This window comes from Camellia sinensis, chromosome 3 (assembly GCF_055761805.1).
Source record: "Camellia sinensis isolate YWXY chromosome 3, ASM5576180v1, whole genome shotgun sequence".
In the NCBI taxonomy this organism is placed as follows: domain Eukaryota; kingdom Viridiplantae; phylum Streptophyta; class Magnoliopsida; order Ericales; family Theaceae; genus Camellia; species Camellia sinensis.
This window is the reverse complement of record NC_138963.1, coordinates 82,345,489-82,372,613: the sequence shown is the minus strand read 5'-3', so window position 1 is coordinate 82,372,613 and position 27,125 is coordinate 82,345,489. Positions and strand designations below refer to the sequence as shown.

General features: G+C 32.2%; 1 protein-coding gene across 1 annotated transcript; it reads right to left on the bottom strand.

The window, feature by feature from the left end:
- Positions 1 to 484: 484 nt before the first annotated feature.
- LOC114261510 (asparagine--tRNA ligase, cytoplasmic 2) lies at positions 485 to 5,114 on the bottom strand. The gene is made up of 8 exons (XM_028201773.2): positions 4,360 to 5,114; positions 3,276 to 3,515; positions 1,835 to 2,425; positions 1,477 to 1,662; positions 1,318 to 1,382; positions 1,098 to 1,227; positions 935 to 993; positions 485 to 845 (listed from the first exon to the last, which is right to left on the bottom strand). Exons 1-8 carry the CDS (start codon positions 4,753 to 4,755, stop codon positions 662 to 664), a joined length of 1,851 nt encoding a protein of 616 aa, XP_028057574.2. The 5' UTR covers positions 4,756 to 5,114; the 3' UTR covers positions 485 to 661.
- Between the last annotated feature and the right edge of the window lie 22,011 nt (positions 5,115 to 27,125).

Sequence of the window (27,125 nt, the reverse complement as noted above, 5' to 3'; positions counted from 1 at the left end):
CATTTTTTTTAAAACATTAATGTTCAATGTTTTTGTATTTTTTTTATTTGTTTTATATTTATTTTATATAAAAATAATTTAACAATCCCTACACTAACAACTATCATCAAAACAAACACAATTTTACTTAATCTCCTTACCAACAATCTCCTTGCTAACAATCCCCTCACTATGAATCCCTTCCATTCTATCTCTTAAAACAAACTGGCCTAAACTCTTAGCAAAGGGTCTAGTTGGCAAGACTTGCGTAGTCTCACAAGATTAAGTCGAAACTTACCTTGCATTCAGAGAGATTGTTTCCGTGTCAAACCCAAGATACTCAAGTTACGATGAATCCCTTATTCATCAAATCAGCAAGAAGAGGAACCCAAAATGTGAAACACATTTACCAATTAATGAGTGAATTATATCAATTTGAAATAATTTACCAATTAACTACCAGATGAGTTTTACATGTCTAAAGTATGTACAACTTCTGAAATAATTTCATTTCAATTTGAACTTTTCTTCTTTTGAGCATTTTATTATGTATACACTTGAATCAAATTTACATTTCAGAGCCACAAATACTATCTCCGATTCTGCAATTTATATTACTAGTATGTATATATCTCCAACCTCTCTCCAAGTCATAACATACTTATTTGCAGCAAACATATATTTAGTTGTTGGTTTTGCCATGACTTCTGGGGAAAGGGATAACGTCTCTGACATCGATAAGGTCAGTAGCATAGAGAACCAAGAGGTCGAACATGAGACTGAAGCCAGAGTGTGTGATGGTCCCGTGCCTATGAAGATCTAAATACCATTCATACTGCTCCTTTGGTAGGCTTTGTTCCTTAATCCTGCAATCATAACCGATGCAAATCAGTAAAATTGTTTAGGCTTCTTTTTTTTTTTTTTTTCAGAAAAAAAAATATTAACCTTTCCTTACCTTGTATTTAGTACACTGAAGCGTTCCTCATTTTGGCTGCCACTGATCAATGTTCCGGCCTGCAAATAGATATCCTCCAACTTATTGACTAGCAATTATGGATTGTAGAGTCAACTCTATAGAATGAAGAATCAAAGATATTAAGAAAGAGTTTTCAACTTACCTTTGGTACAACTACATCAAATGCAGCAACGGTTCTTCCATCATTGTTGAGGCGTACATGGAATGGCTTAAGTTCTTTAAGATAGTTGTGTATAATAACCGGACTTTTATAGATTTCGTCTGCCAGATAACTACAACCAAAAAAGGGATTTAAATTACTTCTTTCTCTCCCAAAACAACACCACCATCAACAAAAACAAATACCGCCACCATATGCATACCTTTCATGTTCTTCACTTAAAGGCGCACCCCACTCAATTTGTTTTTCGAATTTCTTATCTTTGACCTATGGTAAAGGACGACTATACATGTAAGACAATTACGACAAAGATGGAATTGATATTTACAACAATGAATTAAAGAACATAGGAGAATATTACTTGTTTTAAAACATCTACTGCTTCTGCATAGGTGACACTTTCGAATGAACTTGATACCATTGATTGAAGACGATCAATAATGGTTTGGTCAGCTCGTTTTGACAGAAATTTCAGATCTTCGGAACACTTTTCGATTGCCCATTCACAGACAAACTTTAGAAAGTCTTCTGCACATTTCATAGCATCCTGAAACATCAAAAATTCTATAAATACAATAACAAGTTAATGCTTCATAAAAAAGAAAACAAGAAAAGATTGGCATAAATAATAAAAGAAAATGAAACAATGTCAGGTCAAATTAAAGAAGCTTATCGTGTGACAAACAAAACATTTTCAAGAATTTTCATCAGAAATATACCTCTAATTGCGAGAAAGCCATTTCAAGTTCAATCATCCACATCTCCGCCACTTGTTTTTTGGAGTCTGGTTTTTCTGCTCGAAATCTTGGCCCAAATGAGTACACATTTCCTAGGGCACATGCATAGCTCTCGAGATGAAGGCGACCAGAAACAGTTAGATAAGTCTGGTGCGAAAAGAAATCGTCAGAGAAGTCCACCCTTTCAGTTATAAGTAGAGTTCCAGACTTATTAGCCTCTTCTCTTGCCTCCAATTGAGCTGCTAGCTCATATGCCTTGCACAGGTCCTGAAGTGCAGAAATTAGTTTTTCCTTGTTGCTTTCGCTTTTGATCTTCAGTTCTTCAACTAGTTTTTTTTTGTCCTCAATCGAAGCCTTGACTGTTTCAAGACTGACACGTGCAGAATCGCCTGTGCTAATTACCTCCTTTTTAAGTTCTTTGCGAAGGAGAGTTGTAACTTGGAACTTCTCACTAAGCCCGTCACAATCTGTGGTTGTTATAATGGGCAATTGCACATAAAGGAACCCGTTGTTCATGAAGAAGGTGTGAGCTGCTTGCGTGAAGGCATTGCGAATTCGTGTAACACAGGCCACCTGCAGTAGCAGTATGTAAAACAACTCAATAGAATGGTGAAAAGATCCCAAATTTTTTAAACATAATGTAGAAATAATAAGCTTCTCAATATTGGAATTATTTGAGTGTTAGGTTCATTGAAGAATTAATAGAAAGATGAAACTGAATTGTGCTTGTTAGTTCCAAATTTACATATGAAAGGATGAATAAATTCTAAGCTGCTTTAGCTATTTTCATTGTTGTTGCGACACAAATGGCACCATCCCTAAGAATTATCAATGTAACCATGGTTTTTGTTTATAATATGGTCTTCTAATACTCATATTTGAGTCACACTACTATGGAATAATATTAGAAATCTCAAAAATTTTACCAAATGTCTTACATGAGTCTCAGACTCACATGAAAGTCATATGGATTCCACACCCATACAAGATATTTGATAATTTTTTTGAGATTTCTAAGCATTTTTCCACTACTATGTGATGTAGCTTTCTTTTTCCTATTCCCTTCCAAAGGAGTTAATGAATTCGGACAAAAAAACATGATTATCATGATAATAAAATAGTAATTAAAGTAGCAATTATCTATCGAGATTCCACCCCCCCCCCCCCAAAAAAAAAAAAAAAAAAAAAATGCTGCTAGATTTAAAACATACCAAATAACATCCCTTCAAAACAGAAAACGCATAGCAATGGAGCTACTTATTCAGAAAAGTAGTCAGAAATTGAAATGCCTGGATTATAAATTCCTCAAGTGTGTAATCTACATCACACAAGTTCAAATCTAACTCATCCATTCAAATTCTTGGAACTTTTCTGGATAGATAGCATTTTCTGTATAAAGGGGAAATAAAAAAAAAAAAAATACCGTAGTAGTCCGAGGTCTGAAGTGCGGAAAATCTCTTAAAAATTCGAGTGGTAATCGCTTCTTTGATAAAGGGTACTTGTCTTGATCTACTGGCCCAACATGAATGACTTTCTCTACTTTGAGCTCAATGGCATGTTTATTTTCCTTTACTGCAGGCTGCTGCAATGTTCCTTTTACTACTATACAAGTTCCAGTAGGCATGATTTCGCTTGGTCGCCGAATAGACGAGTCCACCCGAACCTGAGAGAATTTAAAACCATATCAGCAAAATAGCTTATATATAAAAGTGAAATTTATAAAATTTGTGCACAATAATTGCAATTCGAGGGGTTTGTAGAGAGATTTATCCAAGTTCAGACTAAGCCGAATTGGCTTGTTTGAACTTAATTCCAAGTTTTATCTCAAAGAATCGAGTCAGGCTTCATTTCAAGTTTTATCTCAAAGAATCGAGTTAGGCTTCATTCCCCTGAATTTAACATAAGATTTTTATCTTAAAATGAGCATAAAAAATATATTGTACAAGCATAAAAAATATATATAATATGAAAATTTAGTTTCAATACACCAAATCTAATATATATAATAAACTAATTTACAATTGTTGTACTTTATTTAATTTATCGCGTTTTTTATAAAAAAAAAATGAACGATAATTGTATTTTTTAAAATAAATCCTACATTTTTTTATGATAAATATAATAAATTGAACAAATTATAATTATTGGATCAATTTAATTTTTTTTAGATAAAATACACGAAATACCCGATAAAATAAACAGTTCGGATTATCGATATGAAATCTGAGCCTCGTGAATCCAAACAATGCTCTCCAATTGAGATTTTAGTCTGGATAAAATCTGCCTCCTTTAAAATTATGAAAATAATATATAAATTTACTTTTTAGACCAACTATCTAGATCTTATGCCAATACGATGATTTCTAATTTTCAAGCCTGAATAGGCATGCTCTTGAAATTATAGGAACTCAATATGCCACATCACTTGAATTATTTATTTATTTCTTATATTTTTTGGGAAAGAATGACAATTTTCATATGGAAGAAAGAGAAGAAATGGAATGTACCTGAAGAGTTGCAACACAAGAACCATCACTAACTTGCAAGACAGCTGTTGGTGGCATCTTTGGAACCCCTGAATCCAACTTTCCGCGACTTGGGTGCTGCTGCTGCTGGCTTCCCCCCAACACCTTCATCAATGATCGAAAAAAGGGAAGGATTTCCACACACCCCACATCTTTACTCCCCACCGTCACCACCGCCGCCGCACCACCACCGCCCACCTCCTGCGCTGGCAGCGCCGCCTCGTTCGAGGACTTAACCCACCCACCAATCACCACTCTCTTACCTGCCAATTCCAACCCGCCATCGCTGCTTCCCACTATGGTTTTCAAACTCACCCTCTTCGAGTACTTGCAAAGGGTCACCGGGCTTTTCACTATAACTTGTTGTTCAGAGGCCATAGAGACACAAAGGTAGAAAGATGCGAAAAGAAAAAAGGAGAGAGATGAATTTGAAGACAAGAGCTTTGGTGGGTATGTAGTGTGATGTGAGGGTATGTGGGTGGTGGGGTTTTATTGGGTGAGACATGGTGAGAAAGAGTAGAGGAATTAAGGATGCTTTGCTTGGGAAGCAAAAATGGAGGATTGACTATATTGAGAGAGAGAGAGGAGGAAGATGAGAGAAGGGAGTGTCGGGAAGTTTTTTGGGATGAAGGAAAGGGATTGTTTCTCACCCTTCCAATCTGAGAGAGATAGAGAAATGTAGGCTGAGGTTTGGTATTCTTCAAGAATGGGCATTCGCGGCCATTTCGCACTGCCAACGGTTTTACCGAGCACTTACTACATTTTATTCTAATGTAGTGAATCAATACCAAGAATATAGAGGGGTCTTTTTGGGAAGTCAAAAAAAAAAACTAATTTTTAGTCTTTATTTTTATTTTTTATTTATTTTTATTTTTTATTATTATTTTTTTTAAGGTTACATTACCTCTCACATTTTTTATTTATAAAAAGATAAAATAGACTAAAAAAGTCAAAAATCAATTTTTTACCCACTTCTCAAAACAACACAGAATAAAATCTCCATCAAAGTTCTTCCAGATATGGAGGAGATTTCCTCCCGTGCAAAATCTGAATTAGAGGAGGCTGTTTGGGCCCTAGAATCCACTGTGAATTTTGTTTTGATAATTCAAATTATTTATTTTGTTAGGTAATTTGTGTATTTCATCCAAAAAAAAATTAGGCTGATTCGATAACTGTAACTTGTTCAATTTATCGTGTTTTTCACTAAAAAAAATAGATGATAATTGTGTTTTTAAAAAATAAACCATATTTTTTTTAATAACAAAAACAATAATTTGAATAAGTTATAATTATCGGATCGATCTAATTTTTTTTTATGGAAGAAATAGATGAAGTGCCTGAAAAAATGAACGGTTAGAATTATCGAAACAAGGCCCGTGGTGGGCCCCATGGGGCCAAACAACACCTTTCAATTCAGATTTTGGACTGGGGAGAATCCTCATTCTTTATATAATATTTAAGCATAAAACAATTTGTTTGAGATTTTGCTCAAGGAAAATTCTCCAGCGTACCGTAGGTTCTACACAAAATTATATAAGTTTTCATGGATTTACATTAGTGATCTTATAAAAATGTGTAAATTAAATACAAATTCACGTAATCACGTAAGTTTTCACTAACTTGTGTGAATTTATGTTTAACTTACATATTTCTGTTAGATCATTTATGTAAGTTCATGAAAACTTACGTAATTTTGTGTAGGGTTACATACTACGGTGTGCGCACTAGAGCATTTTCCTTTGTTTAAAAGGTCGAGTAATTATTCTATTTTTCAAGAAGTTCACGTTGACAGTATGTCCAATTAATAGTAAGGAGCTAAATAAATACATGACCCTAATAACAAGGAGATGGTAGACAAATTATAATATTTCATTAGTCGGGCACATGAACACATTATTTTTCTAACCTGCTAGATAATATCTGAGGTCAAGTCATATTTGTTTGGACCCACATCATCTTAGAATTGAATTAATTAATAATATTACAAAATACATAATTTGATTTTTGATTAAAAAAATTAGAATCTAAACTAATAATTTATTTGGATATAATATCTCTAATATTAGAAACTATTGAATCCATAAGAGGAGTGAGATAAAAAAATGAAAGATTAAAGAGAAGTTTGAATTAATTATTTAAATTGCAAAATTGTTAAGATTTTAAAATTTTATCTTATTTTGGTTATACGTTTACGTGTAAAGCTCCAATATCCACAGTTTTCTTATATTTGTTTTCTCTTTTCCTCTTATAAGTATTCGAATTGTTATGAGAAAAATTGCTAGGTGAACACTTTTTGGGATTGCTCCATTTTTATGCTGGATACTTCGGTTCGCTTGTCGTTATTAGATCAATTCTTTTAAGTTTTTTTCTCCGCTTATTGGTATGTTTAAACTCAACCAAGCAGTCCTGCCAGACCTAAAGTCACACAATTGGAACAATATGGCAACGACACATTTGGAGATGGAACAATTGTTACACCCGTTAGTTGTGGTTGGTTACAGTTGTAATAATGCAATGAACTTTTGTTTATGTTTTGCATGTTGATGAGATCCTCCTATTTTTTAAGTTGTTTCAAATATGACATAAGATATACAATCGGAAGGGATTTGTAATCTTAGTAGTGTTAGTTTTAAACGGGTAATGCTATGATGGTACTATCGCTCCGTTTGTTTTGGGGTGTAACGGATGGGAGAGGATTAATATGGAGGTGGGGTTATTTAGTGTCGTGTTTGTTTGTTTGTAGAGTTGGAGAAGAGATTAAGATTTGAAGAGGGGATTAAGATGGAGGATGGAAGGGGGATTGAAATGGAGGAGGTAGAAGTGGTATTAGAAAAATAGTGAGGGGATTAGAAATTTTTTTATTTATTTATTTATTTTTTACATATTGGGAATTTTTTTTAAAAACATTAATGTTTAATTTTTTATATTTTTTTATTTGTTTTATTATTTTATATAAAAATAATTTAACAATTCCTATACTAACAACTATCATCAAAACAAACTTAATTTTACTTAATACCTTCACTATCAATCCCCTCACTATTAATCCACTCATTATAAATCTCCTCATTCTACCTTTGAAAACAAACGGGACTTATATGCAAATTATAATATTTATGGACTTAATTTTCACGAATATCATAACTTAATTCTGTAAAAGTAACAAGAAAACCAAGAAAATTAAGTTATAACCAAATATCACATAAGATATAACTAAAGAGCTCTTAGATTATAACTAAAATAATGTCATAATTAATATCACAATGAATCATAATTAATATTACAATAAATTATAACCAAATGTGCATATGGTACAAAATTTTCCCGTATTGCTATGTGTATACATATTATATATATAATTAAATTTTCAGAGTAAGAGCTTATGTTTATGAGTAATGCTATTATACCAATGTTAGATATTATTTGATGGGCTATGAATGTATTGATTTATATATATTTGGAAAAGTTATAATTTAGTGGATCTTTTAAAAAATAATTACAAATTTATAAATTTTTTATAATTTTATTTATTAATATTTATAAATTTTATAATTAATTTGTAATTATCTTTTGTAAATATCACTGATTTGATAGTTGCTTTATATATTTTCAGCAATGTTATAGGGTCTAAAAAAAAATTATTCTAAAAGTTGCCAAAAAATGAAATTATGAAAATCAAATTCATTTTGGACATACCCCACGTGACATTAAGTTTGAATAAACATTGTTCACTTTATTTTTAAGTAACTTTTTTGAACATATACATTTTCTTCACCTTTTCCCATAGCATGTCTATTTGTTGTCGTTTTTTTTTTTTTTTTAATTGAAAGTTGATAATTGAAAAGTATAGGTTAGAGCCATTCATTTCCCACATTTTCAGCAATCAACTAATTCAATGTAAGTTATTTTTAACTCATAATTTTTTAAGAGACAAATTATATTGGTAGTCCCTATATTTTGTTCCTTGAGTCATTTTGGTCTCTATTATTTCAATTAGTTCGATTTTGACCATTAGTTTTAATTTTGTATCAATTTAGTCCAATTGATAATGATGATTAGGGTTTTTGAAGGGAGATGGTCATTGAATTGGTTGATTAACTCAATAAATGGAACAAGTTTACAATTTCACCTAGAAAAGCATGCCACATGTTGCTGACTGAAGAGAAGATTGTAGGTGATAATGTTGTTGTAAGTCAACTCAACAAATGAGCATCTATCTTGTCCCAATGAACTTGATCTAGATTTGAGATTTCCACTCCTGTTGAATCTTTGATTTGAGCTACAGGACATGGTGTGGATCCATCAACAAGCCCTAGAAGATCTGTAGCACGATGAATGCTTTGAAATTGATTCTTTTAGATAACAAAGTTAGTAGAATCAAGTTTGATTGTTATGAAAGAATTCAAATTAGAGATCAAAAAGATTGAGATTCGCATGGAGAGAAGAAGAAGAAGAAGAATAATAAGAGGAAGACGAAGAAGCCAATGAAGGATCGTTTGAACTCGTGAGAGCTTGGGAGCTTCGATACCATGAAGAAATCAGTAAGATGTTATTCTCAAGTACAACTTTTGTTTATATATAAACTCAACTATCTAACTAACTATGTAACCACCTATCTAACAAACACAAGTGGTTAGACAATTCTATTGTACTGGTTGTCAATTCGCAATCATTTGCTCGTCATCACACATTCGTCCAAAATGTAACGGATCGGTTCAATTCGGTCAGTTTAGACGGATCGGTATATCTGCTGTTCACCCCTAATTGTTGCTACACTTGATCTTTTGCTTTAGCTCAAGCATCATTTGATTTGATGGTTCAAATTTTCCATTAAAAAAACACACACTAGATATTGTAATTAATTTGCCCAAATTAAGACAAAATAAAAAATTTATGGTCAAAATCGAGTTAATGAAAATTAAAGAGAACAAACTGATACAAATGCCAAAATATAGGTGTTAGGTTTTATTTCTTGGCAATCCCGTTTGACAAAACTCTTTTGAGTTGTAATTTTATTCGCACTTTTATTTCAGTGAGGCTATGAGTGTTTAGATGCGAATCCAACCCGAATTGTGCTTTTCAGAGAAGTTTGTGATGATAAAGCTTTCAAGATTGCCACTTCGCTGATTATGACGGGGATCGAGCTGCCCGGTCAGCTCGCGGGGGTCCAGGGGGCAGCGCCCCTTGGCGGGTCCGGGGCAGCGCCACGGCGGGGTTGAGGGGCAGCGCCCCCGAAGCAAAATGCAAAAATGCATTCAAAGTTGCCTGTCCGATCATGTTATTTTTCCAGTTTTTCCATTTTTGGCCTTCCCGCTCGAGCGGGGAAAGGGGCGCTCGAGCGTGGATTGGAAGCTCTCAGCATCTCTGCAGTCGCCTGTAAAATACTGGAAGGTGTGATTTTACGCTCGAGCGGATGCTCCTACGCTCGAGCGCATCGCAGTTTGTTCGCACGCAGTTTTTAGTCAGTTCGCTCGAGCGGGCTGTGTTGAGCTCGAGCGGAGATCGCGGGACAGATTCTATAAATTCGCGTGTTGGGTCAGATTTTAGGATAACTTCTCCAGATCTTCTTTTTGGTTTCTAGGGTTTATATCTGGGGATACTTGGTAAGTTTTCTTTGATGTTTTATTGAGTATTCAACTCATGTTCTAAAGAGAGTACATCAAAGGTTGTGTTTTGTTCTACAAAAGAGAGTGTTGTTCTTCAGTTGTGTATTCTGAAGAATTCGAGCCTGAAGCTGTGGTGGAATCCAGAGTGGCTCATCAGAAAGACAATTCCGTGGTGAAGATGGGGTTGGAAGAGGCACATAGAGGTTGGTTCAATTAGGCGTTGTGGATTCGCTAGGTAATTGAGAGTATACCTGTGTAATTCCTTTAAATCTTCTTAGTGGATTGTTCTTGTGGCTGTTGCCCGTGGTTTTTTGATCACAGTTGGAGGTGTCCAATTGTGGTTTTTTTCACGTTAAATCGTTGTGTTTCTTTGTCTTGATTGTTTGATTGTTTGATTGGGATTGTCATATTCTGCTTAAAATTGATACATAATCACAAATCAACATCTAGGGGATTTCTAGTTTTTTCAATAGGGATTGCCCATGTAATTTGCTTTCTTTCTCTCTCCTTTTTCTTCTTCTTCTTTTTATTTTTTTATTTTTTATTGTTGCTGTCAATCAATTACAATATATAAAATTATAACATGACAATAGTAGTTCAGCAAATATATAGGCCCAACAAAGAGAGCCCCCATAATGGGGAAGAAACCACCAACTCAACAAACAACTAAAGAAAAAGTTTTATAACGGAGTAAAAATAACAACACAACAAAGCCCCATAGAGAGATAATTATCAATGTTTGCATTTAGCAAGGATTCTTTGATCTTTCAAATAGAAGTATGCATAAGTGGCTAACTGATCTAGCCATGTTGATTTTTAGCTCCTAAGCTATGTTGGGGGGGGGGGGGGGATTGGAACACTGGCATGGATTATAAACTGCCCAAATGTGATGTATTAAAATAAAACTTCTTTTAATTTAGTTATTTAATTAATTTGTTCAATTTTTCTAAATTGTTGAATTCATTTAATCACATTATTGTAGACAGTTTTTAGATCATCTCTTCTGTTAGCATGAAGTTAAATGGTGAAAAGTTAATATCTATGGGACCATACGTTATTTAGTGCAAGGTTTAATCTTTTTTAGTAATAAGGGCACGCGTTGAAAAGTCGTCGGAAAGTTGTCGACAGCGACAACTAGCGACAGTGAGATGGATATGTAAGTGGCACATTTATAGATAGTGGGACATTTGAATAGATGGTTGGATATTTGAACAAATAGTTGTATAGATAGGTGACACGTGTACATGTAGTAGGAAATTTGAACAAATAGTTTTGGGGATAAATGACACATGTACAGATATGTGGCATTTGAATAGATAAGTGACATTTGAACAAGTACACAAATATGTAAACTTTAAACAGATAGGTCCAAATAACATCCTTTTGGACCAAAAAGATTTAAGTTAGAGCCTATTGGCCCAAGAGGTTCGGAAATAGACTTTTGACCTGAGTGTCCTTTTCAGTATTTACAATTCATCTCATTATAAATATGGAAATACAATCTCTTAATCTACCATAAACAAACTTATTTTTCAAGAGCTTCTATTTACACAACAAATTTGACTCGTTATACTTCATTTTAATTTTTTTATTACATTTTTATCATGCTGTAAAATTAATTTTAAAGATTAAAAATCTCAAATTCCTTCCCTTTATATATTTCTTTACTCCATTTCATCTTTCTTCCCATCACCCACCACCACCCTTTATCTCCATCAACCACTGCCACCTTCTCCCTATTCTCTCACTCTCTGTATCACTTTGCAACTACTAACACATCTAACATAAAGAACATAGATGAAAATAACAACAAACAAAAAAAATCATAGTTAAAATGTTTATATGATAATTGTAAATAAATTATAAACAAAATTTCTGTGTTTAATGTTTGGGCATGCTTTTTTATCATTTTGATGTAGTTTCATGGTATTTGAAAGAGGGAAAAAAAATATAGTGTTGAAACTCCATTTGGCTCTGGTTTGTTGAACAAATTAAAATTATTCAGCTTTCAATAGTTGAGACTTTTAAGATCAAATGTGGCTAGTTTAATCAATTTTGGCCCATTCAGCAATCTAAAGCCAAACAAGCTTGATTGTTCAGTTGTTGCCAATCAAACAAATCATGTTTCTTCAATCCTGATTTGCACAACAAAATTTGAATGCAGACAAAATATAAAATACTAAAAATAGCATCTTTCATTCTAATAGAAGAGTTTGAGAGGTGTTGTGGAGAAAGGGGGCAGGAAGGGTAGGGATAGGGCTAGGGTGATGGTCGAAGATGATAGTAGATGTGAGTTAGGATATCGAACATTAGGAGTGTAAAGAGAAGATGAATGTTAAGAATGAGGTTATTTTTTAAATCATAAGGGGCTGTATAGAAATGAAATATAAATTTTAAAATTTTGAAATGAGTGTCAGAGAAGAGGTGCTAAGGAAAAAAATTTGTGGTGTAAATGAATTTTTTATTTTTATTTTTATTTTTTGAATTTAATGTTTGTGCAAATTGGACTTCAATTTCGATTTTGCAAGAATTTTTTCTTTTCTTTGTAGACAAACAACTAATTAGAACTGCTTCTCTATTCATATTACAACTTGCATAATTAGCAAAATCTCATTGCTGTTGAAAAACTTTTCAGTATGCAATGTTGAGAGGAGTTATAATTTTCGATATTTGGTGGGCCAATTTAAGGTATAAGTATTAGGCGTGTTATAACGCCCCGAAATAATTTGACATGAACTACCTATGTAAATAAACATTCACTACTCAATGCCCATAATCCTTCCATCTTCACATATTACATGAGTTTAATGCGAAAGTTCCACATGCGGTATACATTCAACGAATTAAGAGAACACATGAATCTATAGGATGTGAAACATCAAATCTTAAAACAAAAGAATGCCCTTAAGGGCTTACATCTTCCAAGGCAATAGCCCGGTTACACAAAATGGTCTCTCGGACCCAAACACATTAGCCCTTGGCTTACAAAAGATCACAACAAAATAAGAGCTATGTACTCTTTACAATTATCCGCGCCCTCAACTTGGCGGGATCACCACATCTTTACCTGCACCAAAACCCATAGGGGTGAGCATAAAGCCCAGTAAAGAAATACCACACAAAGTATATACATTTATGTAAGATGGCCAAAATTGAATACAAGTGCAAGTGCGATGCAATACCCTTTTTCAAAATATTGTTCATGTCTTTCTTAAGAAATGCCATGCATTTCATTTACAATTACAATCTTATAAATTTCCAAATTTCAACTTTTTATTCACAAGGGGCGGTAAATACTACATTGGTAATCCTTAGGCTGGTGTCTGCAAGCAGACTCTACGAGTACTACCAAACTGTCATTTTTACCAAAATTAACCGAAAGGCTGGACACCTATCCGCGCGGTTTTTCTGGTCTTTCACCAAGGACACTCACGCCAACTTATCATGTTCAACTACACCCCCTATCCGGACTTACCACGTATTTACCCCTTACACATCACCGTTGTTCTCATTATAAGCCTTTCTCATTTATGGAATAAACATCTTCAATCCAAGTTTACAATGCATAAAATTAAATTAAAATTAAATGAATATGTAACATCAAGATTCCTCCATGCCACACAACATTTCTCATTTCTTCTCTTCCATGCTCTTTCACAAGATAGCTTACATGTTATCAACCCATTGTAACAACATCTTCCCGTCATGTACAATTATTTGTTATTTCATACCACTATACATTCTAAGGTTTAACAATAATGTTGAAATAACATCACATTCCTCATGTATCAATTAATTTCACCATTTTTGCTAAACATATGATGAAAATTCACTTTCTTAATGCAAAACACAAGATGCTCATAAACATATTCATATTTATCAAAAATCCCCCAAAATTGCTAAACATATGATGAAAATTCACTTTCTTAATGCAAAACACAAGATGCTCATAAACATATTCATATTTATCAAAAATCCCCAAAAATTTCTCTAGGGTTTTATGTCAAAAACCAAGACAAAACTCCTCCTCTCTTTTGAGAGGGTTTTCTCTCAAGATGACAGCCTCCTATTATGTGAGTAAAAACCTCTAGAAGATAGTTTAGGAAGAGAGAGATCAAAACCCATCTTGAAACTCTAGCATTTATGAGACAAGACTAAACTTCCAATATCATTAATGAAAACTCTTAAATCAACCAAATCAAACATAAATATATATAACTCATGGAAACTTCCCTACCTCAATGTTTTGGAGAAGATTGGAAGAAGAAACCCTAGAATCAAAAGATGAGAGACTTGACTTCTACCACTCCAAATGGAGCTCTAACCCTTGATCTTCAAAATTAGAGGGAGAAGATGATGATTCTCAACTCAAGATTTGCAAGGATCAAAGTCTATGGGTGTTTAAGGAGGTTTCCTAGAGAGAAGGTGGAGGAAAATAGGGTTGAGAGTGAGAGAGAGATGTGCAAAATGAGTGATATATTCGGACCAAAAAGATAAAAAAAAATAGAGATATGGACTGCCCGTTTGCTGCACGTGCGGCGCCTTTCCCCGTACGTGCGGTGCACCCCTCCCGTATGTGTGGCCCTCATCCTCGCACGTGCGGGGCTCCTCTCTCCATACCTCTCTTCGCACCTGCAATTTAAGCAGTGTGCCATGCTAAACAAACCTTGAATTCCGCACGTGCGGCCCCTGACCTCTAGCCCAGAACTTTCCGGCTTCACCCCGGGACACTCCGAACCCAACCGTGCACCCTCCGGAACAGGTGAAATCCCATACCGAACAAGACAAGAATAAGAACTAGATTTTGAGAATTATTTCTGGATGTTTCAAACCTAATGAGAGCGAGAAAAGAATGGAGTGAAAACAAAAGAAAAGGGAAGAAAAACAAGACCCGGTCGTCACCCGCGTTAAGGCCCACAACACTGCTAAGATGAAGTCTATTGTGGTAGGGTTGAGTGAAGAATCGGAAAAATTCGTTATTTGAACGAACCGGTTCAATCTAATCCAGTAGGTTTGGATTGATTTTTTGAACCTATAGTTCGGTTCTGAATTGAAAAATTGGGAATCCGCTATCCGCGGATTAGTTCTGAATTGGAGTTCACCGTTTCGGATTAGAACCGATCCGGATCATTTGTAACTTAAACCATATACATACCATATCCTGATGTATTCAATCCTACCCTCTTATATATTATGTTTGTGTAAGGTTTTTTATTTTTTATGTTTATTTTTTTTATATAGATTTGATATGTTTGTTTAAGTTAATGGTGGAACAACATCTATGTTTATGTTTCAAAAAATCATGAGCAGATTAATGTTGAAATGAAAATATTATATGGTTTTTCTTTGTGAACAGACTATGTGAATTCGTAGTTTCAAACAAAGCCGAACCGTATTTAAATGGTTTGGTTCGAATTGAATCTATGATTTAAATAGATTGGTTTGGTTCTAATTTTATCCCAAACCAAACTAATCCGGACCATGTTCACCCCTACTTGGTGGCTTATTACAACTAGCAAATTTTCTACTCCAATGATGCCCAAAAATTGCCTCCAATCAATCCTCCCAATTTTGAAAATGCAATCTTTCTATTATGAATGAAAAGGCCATTAATCAGTTTGGGCACTAGCTTGTTTGGTGTAATTTATTTAAGTTGTTTTTATAGTTTTTGTATAAGATTAAATTTAATTATTTAGTCATTATGGTAACTCACATGATTTTGCAATATGAATTATAGATTTAATACGATTATAGTTCCATATTTTGAACAATAAGTTATTATCTGATAGGTCAATAGATGGAGTGGTTTCCAAATCTCCTACTTTGATGGACAAGTGGAGTTATAGTTATATTAGAAAACTGGTCATCTCTCTACCTAAGTATATTTAGATCACCCATCAATTATTTTGAATATAACATATTCTAAAGAGGGCCAAGAGCAGTGGCGGAGGGAGCATGTGACCAGGGGGGTCACGTGCCCCCCCTGGATTTTGGGAATTTTTTTTTTTGCAAACATAAAAAAAATATTTTAAATAAAAAATTACAAAAATATTATTAAAATGAAATGTCAATGATATTTTAAAAATTATGAAAACAATAATGGTTGTTTTGATTGAAAATAAAGAGATTATTATAAATAAACCATATTAGCTATGAAATTTTTTGAATGTAACGGCGATGTCATTATTAGTGATATGCAAGTATAAGTAATCTTACTATAAAGATATGAAGTTTATTAGATTGTTAGTTACATTTGACATGTGAGATTCACTTTTTATGCGTTTATTTACTATTAGTGGGTGATATCACATTCCAATTATGACATGGTATTACCATTATATTGAATTTTTAATCAAATTTTGTATCAAAAAATAATTTATCATTACATAATTTATTTTAAGGCTTATATCCATATTTTTTTTGTATTGTCCATGATACACTAGTTACAAATAACATTTAGCTTGTTTGTTTCCAGTTTTCAGAAAATTTACTTTTTTATTTTTCGTATTTTAATGTTTTGAATGAATTTTTTTAATATTTTAAGCAATTTTTTTAATTTTTAGACATACCTAACATAAATACACTTAAAAAGTATAATATTTGTAAAAAAAAATATTTAAAAAATACATTAAATACCCAAAAATACAAAAAAAAAACAAAAATTTAGTATATTTTTTTTTGTATTTTTGTGTATTTATTAAATTTTTAAAATATTTTTTTTACAAATATTTTACTATTTAGATATATCTAAGTAAGGTGCATCTAAAAAAATAAAAAAATTACTTAAAATTCAAAAAATATTCACTAAAAACAAAAAAATACGAAAAATAAAAAAATTTAGTTTTCAAAAACTGAATTTAGAAAATTGAAACCAAACACACTAATTATTAATTTTTTTTTATGTTTCTTGAAATCAGTCGTAAAAACTTGCGTGAAATATTTTTGTAAAAATTATTGCAATTAATAAGTGCCCTCTCTAATTTAATTTTCTGGCTCTGCCACTGGCCAAGAGAGAAACTTTTTTTTCTCACTAATATTGATATTATGTTTATGTTCAATCAATTTTGGATCACTTGAAAGTTTCACATAACTGATCCGGGTATATTATTTATTTTAGGCAGTATGTTATATGATTTGTGAAAATCATGATAGTTCACGATTTTGGATTATGAAGGTTGTTATATACATAACATCATAAAATTATTTATATTTGGTATCAAAGCTCATGTTTCAGAATAATATGACTTTTCGATTAAGTTAATATCAATAAATTTTGATTACAATTATGATTGCCTCGATCCAAAGTTTTTAATTTGTTGAACATGATATGAAATTTAATATGCAACTCTTATGTTTCTACTTTAGCTTGGATTGCGTATTGTATAAATAATATTTTTTTAATGATTGCTAACTCTTTGATGATAAACCAAATGTATTAATATTTTGATAATTGAATATATGAATGATTTAATTATCTTTATTATGAGGAAATGTTTAGTGGATAACGACCATTGTATTGTTTGATTTAGTAATGTCTAAAGATATTCATATTACATAATGAATCATTATTATTCATGTTTTGCGGAATTTTGTATTATCAAACTTTACTGCGAGGCATATTAAAGTGTTATTAAATTTTAGTCTGAGAAAGATATTAAAATTTTATTGTGATCTTTATAGTACCAAGCATATTGCTATTTAAGGATCTGATTGTAACCTCTAAAAATTATTTCAATATGATGCCATTACCACCATTATGTATAAGTTTGATTTTTGTAGTTGGTTTGATGCGGTACAAAAGTATATGTTCTTATGTGACATAGAATACTAATTGTGTTAATAATTGTTGTCTTAATATTATTCTTATGGTTTAGTAATATGCATTATGATTATAATGATGAATAATTGTCAATAAATTATTATTTATTCCATAATGTCTATGCAAAGTTTTTATTTTGATTTGAAATCTAAATTATGATACGATTGGTAGTTGCCAAAGTGACCCAATCGGAATGACACATAGATATGAAATCAAATAATTGAAATTTAATACCTTCCCAAGTATTTAAAAAAATAATGACTTTGTAAATCGTAATTCTTTAATTACAAAGATATTAGGTTGGCCCAAAGGTATACCACTTCTAAGTAATTATTGAATTGGAATAGGATAGTTGATGGATATTCATAATTAATATTGGAATGAATACTCAAAGGTAATAGATCTACTTAATTATGAATATTTTATCAACTAGTCCTATTGGTGAAAGAGAATCAACATAATTGTTAAATAGTATGTCATTAGATTATCCCAAAGGTAGATCACGGTGATATTATTTATGATTGTTTAAACATGTGTTTATTTTGACTAATTATCAATTATTGATTACTCTTAGCATTAATGTAGTGAGCACGAATTATTGATTAAAGTTTTATTTCGCTATATTTTTATACCTTGTTTGTTTCAATTTTAAATGAAAAAGATTTCCTAAAATAGATAGAACAAGTTCAGTTTCATCTCGATGTTCTGAATTTTGACTTGGTCTTATTATTTGAGAAATTTACTTCTATTATGATTCAAGCAGTGTAAAGAAAGAATAGACTTTTCATAAAGTATAAAAGGATCGAACAAATAAAATTTATATTTTTATGCGAATAAGTATAACAAACATTAAGTTTTATCTTCCTTAAATAGATAATGCTAAATAATTTAAAAGAACGTTTCCGAACTATTAATAAGTTTTTTTGTTGGGACACTTATGGTTAAGCTTACCAACATGAAGTTTGATGGTATGCATGAGATGTATAAGCATGCCATTGAATTGTCTAACTTGACTGCTAAATTAAAGAATTTAAAAATATTTGTAAATGAGTTTGTTTTCATGCAATTTATTTGAACTATTTATCTCTTCAGTATGAGTTATTTATATTAACTATAATTCTATGAATAGTATATAGAAAGTTAATAAATTGACTAGTATGTTTATTTAAGAAAAGACAAAGCTTAAGTAATTGAGATATCATTTATTGATCTTGCAATTCAAGGAGCCTAAAAGAAAGGGAGAATATTTAGAAAAGGACATAAAGAAATAGCCACATAAAGAAAATGATTCTGCTCAAGTTTTTTAGTCTCATAAGAAAGAAAATGGCTATTCATATTTTGAATTCGATGCGAGATTACTTTCAAACCGATAATGTTAAAATCTCAATTGAAATTATTGGGACTTATTGTTTATTTTTGGACATTGATAATTATTTAGACTTTATTTCAAAAATTTATGTTCATTCTAATTTTGAAAATTATTTATTGATTTTTCCAAACTTAATTAACCTTGATGGCTATTTTCAAAATTTAGAATAAAAGTTTAATTTATTGAAAATACATTTTTTGTTAATTTTGGTATTATTTATGATGGTTTGTATAAATTAAAATTAATTTTAATGATTTCTCAAAATTTTAATTTATCTTGCATCATTATGTTGGTTCTAAATATAGCTTGATAAATGAAAACACCTCCAACTTGTGGCATAAAAGATTGTACTATTTTTCTAGAAAAAAAAGAAGGAAAGTTATAAAGACTAGTAAAGATGAGATTCTTTTGAATTTAGATTTTATTGTTTTTAGTGGGAGTGTGGGTTGCATTAACGAAAAGCAATTTAATCACATTAAGTAAAGTGCCACAAGATAAACAGAGCTTCTTCATATTAACCAAATAGACATTAATGTACCCTTTTGATACTTCATGTTTGGTAAATAAAGTTATTTTTATCACTTTTATAGATGAATTTTCACTTTATGATTTTGTTTATCTATTGTAAAAAAGATCTATAGTAAATGGACACCATTGAGGTGTACATTATCAAGGAAAAAAGACAATTAAAACAAAAATGTGAAAATTATAAAGACAGTGCAAAACAAAAATCCATTTGCTAAACTCTATGTAAGACATAATATTTGTGAATGCTTCAGCAGAATGATATAGCTGAGAAGTATTATTGTACTCTAATGAATATGGCTAAGAGCATGTTAAGTAATTTCTAAATACCCTTAACATTGTGGATGTATGTCGTTATGATCTATTGTTTTCATATAAAATCGGGTTCCTAGTAAAGCAGTTCCAAACACTCACTTTGAACTGTGAACAGGAAAGAAACCAAACTTAAGACACCTGCATGTTTAAGGTTGTCTACAAAATTAGAATTATTGATCCACATGAAAAGAAATTGAATTTTAGAATAATCAGTGGTTATTTTGTTAATTATCTTGAAAATTCAAGGGTTATTAGTTTTACTATCTTGACCATAATACAAGAATTGCATAAACCAATAATATCAAATTTAATAAGAATAGTGAAATTAGTGATAGTGATAAATCATGAAATGTGATTATTTAATAATTTTGTATACAAGTATCATTACCCATTATTTGAAGAAAATTGTCATTCCTATAGCCGTTAAACAACTTAATGTCTTGGAACAACAAATGAATAATCAATTACTTTATAATGTAGTTATCACCAATGAAAAGTTGTAGAAGACCCACAAGAAATAATATTAAGAAGATCTCATAAGGTAAAGGGATTTGTTATTTCGAATGATTATGTGGTATATCTATAACAATCTTATTATAATATTGGGATAAGTAAAGACTTAGTTTTGTTGTCACAAGCTATAAAAAGTATTGATTCTGCTAAATAAATTGATTTCACGAATGATGAGTTAAAATCAATAGACTAGAATGAAATTTGAGATTTCATTGAATTGCCTAAAGATACAAAAATATTTATTGTTCTAAGGGTAATATAAAATGATATAATGCTAGATATGTGACTAAAGATTTTACTCAGAAAGTGGACATTGATTACAATGACATATTCATTTTTCACTTGTATCTTAAAGGGCTGATTTAAAATCATTATGGCGTTAGTAACTCATTATGATATTGAGTTGCATTAAATATATATGAAAATTAATTTTCTGAACAAAAGCTTAGATTAATAATTTTGTATAGATCAACCTAAAATTTTCTCTATTGAGGAAAATGAAAATGTGACTTGCAAACTTAATAAATCAATTTATGGATTTAAATAAGCTTTCTAAAATTTGTGTATTAAGTTTTATGATACTATTTTTTCTTTAGATTTAAAGAAAATATTTTGATTGGTGTAAATATCCAAAGATTAGTGGAAGCAAGTTTATATTTATGATTTTGTATGTTGATGATATTTTGCTTATCAATAATGTACGTGATTTATTGCACGAGTTAAAAAAATTCTCTTTAAAAACCTTTGAAATGAAATATATTAGAAAAGAAAACCTATGTGATAGAAATTAAAATATTTCTGAATGAATCACATGAATTGTTGAGATTGTCTCAGAAGGTATATATTAAAAGTTCTATAAAGATTCAGAATGAAAGAATATTCACATAAAGTTATCCATGTTTCGAAAGGAAATAAATCCAGTCTTATGCAGAATTTTTTTATTTTTTTAAAATAAATTGAAATGGAAACAATTCTTTAAACATTTATTGTAAGAAGCTTAATGCTCAAATAAGGAAGTGATAAGGCAATCATAAGGAATAAAAGATTACTTGCTCAACTTTATGAGGTTTGATCATCTTGAATTGATTGGTTTCTTTGATTTAGACTTTGGAAGATGCATTGACAGTAGAAAGTTCACTTTTGATTATTTGTTCTTATTATGTGAAGAAGAAATATTATGGAAAGTGTAAAATGAACTGTAATAAATATCTACTATGAAAGTTGAATTTGTGGTGTGCTTTGAGACCAAAATTCATGAATTGTTATTGCGGAACTTTATTTCAAGACTTGGGATTGTTGACTTTTGTTCCCAAGTCGTTGATAATTTATTGTGATAATTTCGCAATTGTTTTATTTTCTTAAAATGACAAGTGTTCCTAATGATGCTAAACATATAGAATTGAAATACTTTGTCGTCAAAGAAGAATTTTAGAAACAAAAAGTGTCAATAAAACACATAAATACATAACTTTTAAGTGTAGATCTATTGATGAAGGGATTACTCTTTAAGAGAATTAAGAAACTTGCCAATTGAATGGGTCTTAAATGTAATCCATAACAGTTGTTTATGATTGATTGTGTTAGTTGACACATTGAGATCCCATTAACTATGTTTCTGATATGTTTCCAGTTATGAATGGTGTACGTACATATATGAGAATAAATGAATGATAACATGAATAGTCTTTAATAAAAAAACATTATTGGACCTTTTAAATACATTCCTCACTTAAGGATTATATTAAACTAGTTGCTAGTGTTGTGGTACATGGAAGGGACTATGTCGCACTATTGGTGTAGAATCATCATGACTAGCATTAGTGAACTATTTAATTATAGTATTATGATGATGATCAAATTAAAGTAAAATTGGACATAATTTATTGAGCACCTAATGTTTACCTTATTAAATCTTGATGTATGTTATCATATGGGCCAAGTGGAAGAATGTAAGACTACATTTAATTATTTAGTCATTATGATAACCCATATGATACACTACAAGCAAACAGGGCAAATAACATGGAGTTTTTTGCGACGGGGTAAGTGCCGTCGCTAAAAATGGTTTTTTTGCGACGTAGTGTAGTTGCCATCGCCAAAAAAGGTATTTTGCGACGGCGTGTATCTGCTGTCGAAAAAAATGACCTTTTGCAACGGTGCTGACCCTCGTCGCAAAAAATGCAGGAACATTTGCGATGCCTGGTGTACCGTCGCAAAAAATATTATTTTGCGACGGGAAAAAGTTACTGTCGCAAATAGTGGACCATTTGTGACGGCAAAAGCCCATCTCAAACTAAATATTAGTAAAACGACGTCGTTTTATTGGTTAATATTTATTATTTGTAAAGGTTGAAATGTGCTATCGCAAAAAATAAAAATTTTGTGTCCCGCTCATTTGTATCCTATTCGCGGTCAAGTGTGCCCCAAAATCCCTAAAATCCCTAAAATTTTGAAACCAAAATCCTCAAAATCCCTAAAAGTTACCGTCGCATTCATCATTGCCAGAGTGAACGAGGGTGAACGACGGCCTTCATCGGAGTGACGAGCAGCAGCGAGTGTGAACGACGAGTGACGAGGGTGAACGACGACCTTCACCGGAGTGATGAGCAGCAGCGAGTGACGGCTAGCAGCGAATAACGGCCTTCGCCGGAGTGACGAGCAATAGCGAGTGACGGCTAACAGCGACCCTTCCACTCTCAACTCCCTCATTCTTCCATCTCCTCCTCCAGATCTCACTCCCGCCGGAGTTTCCTTGTCAGAGCTGTAAGTGCTTTATGTTTATTTATTTACAAAATCTCATTTTTATTTTTGGCTAGTGTTTGTTTATTTACTCTTATGGTCGGTTTCTTCAGGTTCCAGCCATATGTTTAATTTTAAGTAAATCCTTAAATTGCATCCCTCTCAAAATTCAAGATTACCTATAAATATATATCAGGTAGGTATATTTATGTGTCTTCTGTATATTAATGAATTATACACATTCTCATATTGGCTTGTGCAAATCTTCACCAGTGTTTCAATATCGTCTCTTCTAGGGCTTATCATGTCGTCATTTTTGCGGTGTTAATGATTGAGTATTCTGTTGATGATTCCTGATTGTTTTGGGGGTTTGTTTAGCGAATCCTAATTATATATGCACTGTTTATTGATGATTTATTCATGTATCTATGTTGCTTATTTGGGCACTGTTTGGATATCATTTCATCAAGAGTACTTGAATGATGTGAGGACTGTAATTGAAAGCAATTTGCAATTTGTAAAATATTCATGAAAGTTTTTTTCAATTGGTATATGTACCAACTAAATCAAATGACCACTGCAAATTTTGTAAATAAAAAAATCTGCTTGTAACTTAAAAGGAGGAATATATAACACTAAAAATGATGTATTAATGGTATTTATTTCAAATAGTAGACCATATACTCCTCAATCTAGAATACAAAATGCCCAAAGTTTTCAAAGGGAAGCTGCAGCTGCAGCAGTGTTATCCTGTTTGTCCGCTATAGGTAATCTGGAGTGATCTGCCTTCATGGATGCTCCTTTTCTGTTTTGTTACATGTGTCCTTTTTCTATTTTCTTTTACGTTTTGTTTTTGTCTTTAGGTTTTGCATTGTTTCTTTGAAGCTTGAATTGATCAAGTTATGATTAATGTTACAACAAATTTACACCAAACAAGCCCATCTCATCCTTATCTATTAATTTTTTAATCAATTTGTCGACCATATTTTTAATTGTGTTAAATTATACTTAATTGTTCCTTTGTTGATTTGCTAAGTTTTATTTAGGCTAGCAGTTAGAAATTAGAATCACAATTTTGTTGAAGACAAAAACAATATTTTGCTTAAAAAATTATATTATATGATAAATATTTAAATATAAAGAAGACTTTCTTGTTATCTCTCATTTTCATGTTGCCCTCTTAAGGCTCAACATGTGCTGTGATCCCATTCATGGCCTTCTAGTATTGTTTACGATAGTGATGGTTATAAAAATTTTAAATAGGGAAGATATGTCTGTTTCTCCATACAATGCTAATAGCCGTTTATGGAGATTTTTTTTGAACACACTGTTTATAGAGATTGGTTTTTAAATTTTTCTTCAAATCATTCAAAATCTAAAGCCAAAGCATATTGCTAAATAAAATTAAGCCACAAGTCTCTCAAACTCCCAAATCTGGCTCTAACTCCCAAATCGGGAACTCGATTCGAGTCCTGTCTTGTCCCACAAGTCTCTCGTGCCAAGGCGGTCGTGTGTGCCAAGGTTCATGCTAATCCAATGCCGTTTGGTGACTTTGGGCAGTCAAATCGGGTTCCCGATTTGGGAGTTAGAGTCGGATTTCACTCTAGGCAAACTAGTTCCTTAAAAAACTTGAATTCGAGGTGTTGACGCTCAAAAATCACCAAATGGCATCGGATTAGCACTAAACTTGGCACACACGACCGCCTAGGCACGAGAAACTTGTGGGAGAAGATGAGACTCGAATTGGGTTCCTGGTTTGGGAGTTAGAGCTAGATTTCACTCTAGGCAAATTAGTTCCTTAAGAAACTTGAATTTGAGGTGTTGGCACCCCAAAATCACCAAATGGCGTCGGATTAGCACGAAACTTGGCACACACGACCACCTAGGCACGAGAGGCTTGTGGGAGAAGACGGGGCTCTAATCGGGTTCCCGGTTTGGGAGTTAGAGTTGGCTTTCACTTTAGGCAAACTAGTTCCTTAAGAAACTTGAATTCAAGGTGTTGACACCCCAAAATCACCAAATGGCGTCTGAATAGCACGAAACTTGGCACACACGACCGCCTAGGCACGAGAGACTTGTGGGAGAAGATGAGACTCGAATCGGATTCCCAGTTTGGGAGTTAGAGCCGGATTTCGGTCTAGGCAAACTAGTTCCTTAAGAAGTTTGAATTCGAGGTGTTGACGCCCCAAAATCACCAAACGACGTTGGATTAGCATGAAACTTGGTACACACGACTGCCTAGGTACGAGAAACTTGTAGGAGAAGACGGGACTCGAATCGGGTTCCTAGTTTGGGAGTTAGAGCCGATTTCATTCTAGGCAAACTAGTTCCTTAAGAAACTTAAATTCGAGGGGTTGATGCCCTAAAATCACCAAATGGCGTCGGATTAGCATGAAACTTGGTACACATGACCGCCTAGGCACGAGAGACTTGTGGGAGCAAATGGGACTGGAATCGGGTTCCCGGTTTGGGAGTTAGAATCGAATTTTTGTCTAGCCAAAATTATTTACTTAATTATCTTTGTAATTATATAGTAGTTAAATTTTTATGTTTTTTTGTAATTAAAATATTAACACATAATTATATTTTCATTAATTATTTTTATCTTTTGTTTTTAGATATTTCTCGAGTAGGAGTTTGCTTCTTGTGGAATGCAGGCGTGCGAAGAATGCGACTAACTTTTGTTTTTGTTACCCACGGAAGAATCATGAGGAAAACTTTTGCTTTTGATTTACGTTATTTTGAATTGTGAACAACATTATGTATTTAAACATTATATATGTATTATGCAACATTATGTAGTAGGATAATTTTGCTGATGTGCTGTTATGAATGCAAGAATATTTGTATTGTGGATGAATTGTTATTTTTATACTGGAATTTTTATATTATTATGGAATTATTAGTTTTTTTTCCAGTTATTTTTCATTTAGTACAGGTAATTTTCATATTTTCAATATTTATTTATTTATTTTTGCGACGGCACCACACCGTCTCAAAAAACATTAGAACCAAATGTTTTTGTTGTTTTGTGACGTAGGCAATGCCGGCGCAAAAGATATTGGCAACAACGCGTATTTTGTTGAAATAAAAAAACCTTTTGTGACGGTATTCTTTGTGTAATAACCCGACCCTCGCACATGTTTTCTGATATATGTTCCGTCCTTATTTTGTGCTTTTAAATGCTTGCTGTGAAATCTGACGAGAAATTAAGATTAAGTAAACGAACTCAATGTTTTAGGATGTCTATCTGTTTCACAGGAACATTATCTGTCACTATTGACACATTTGAATCAGAAATTGGAGGCCTTAACAGCTTAATTATCTGAAATTGATTTTATATATGTAATCAGCATAATTTTTAAGTAATATTAAGCATGTTTACGAAATTTCAGTTTTGGGATGATTGAACGATTAAAATTTTGTCCTTATTCACATTTTATATACGTGTTCATGTTTCTTGCATATTGACTGAGACTCATTTCAAGACAAATTCGTGAGAGAGAGGAATTAGGGAAGAATAGGGCTTGGAAGGAAGTTCCACAAGAAGAAAGTTAAGAAACCTTGTGAGGGTTGTAGAATTTGAACTCAAGGACACACTCCGGGAGGAAGTAACACGCCATCTCAACACTGTGAGTAATAGTACGAAAATGTACACTTTATCTACCATTGATAATTATTGTCACTAACGCTCTGTTCTTCGTAAGTGTTACATGAATAGTTATGTCGATTGGAAATCAACATGAACGTTGAAAGATTGGCACATATCGGTATGACTTTGCAATCATTCTATTCTGTCAATAACGAACATGTCGCCTATGAAACCTAGATCGTTCAGATTTTAGGACATGTATGCAAAGGT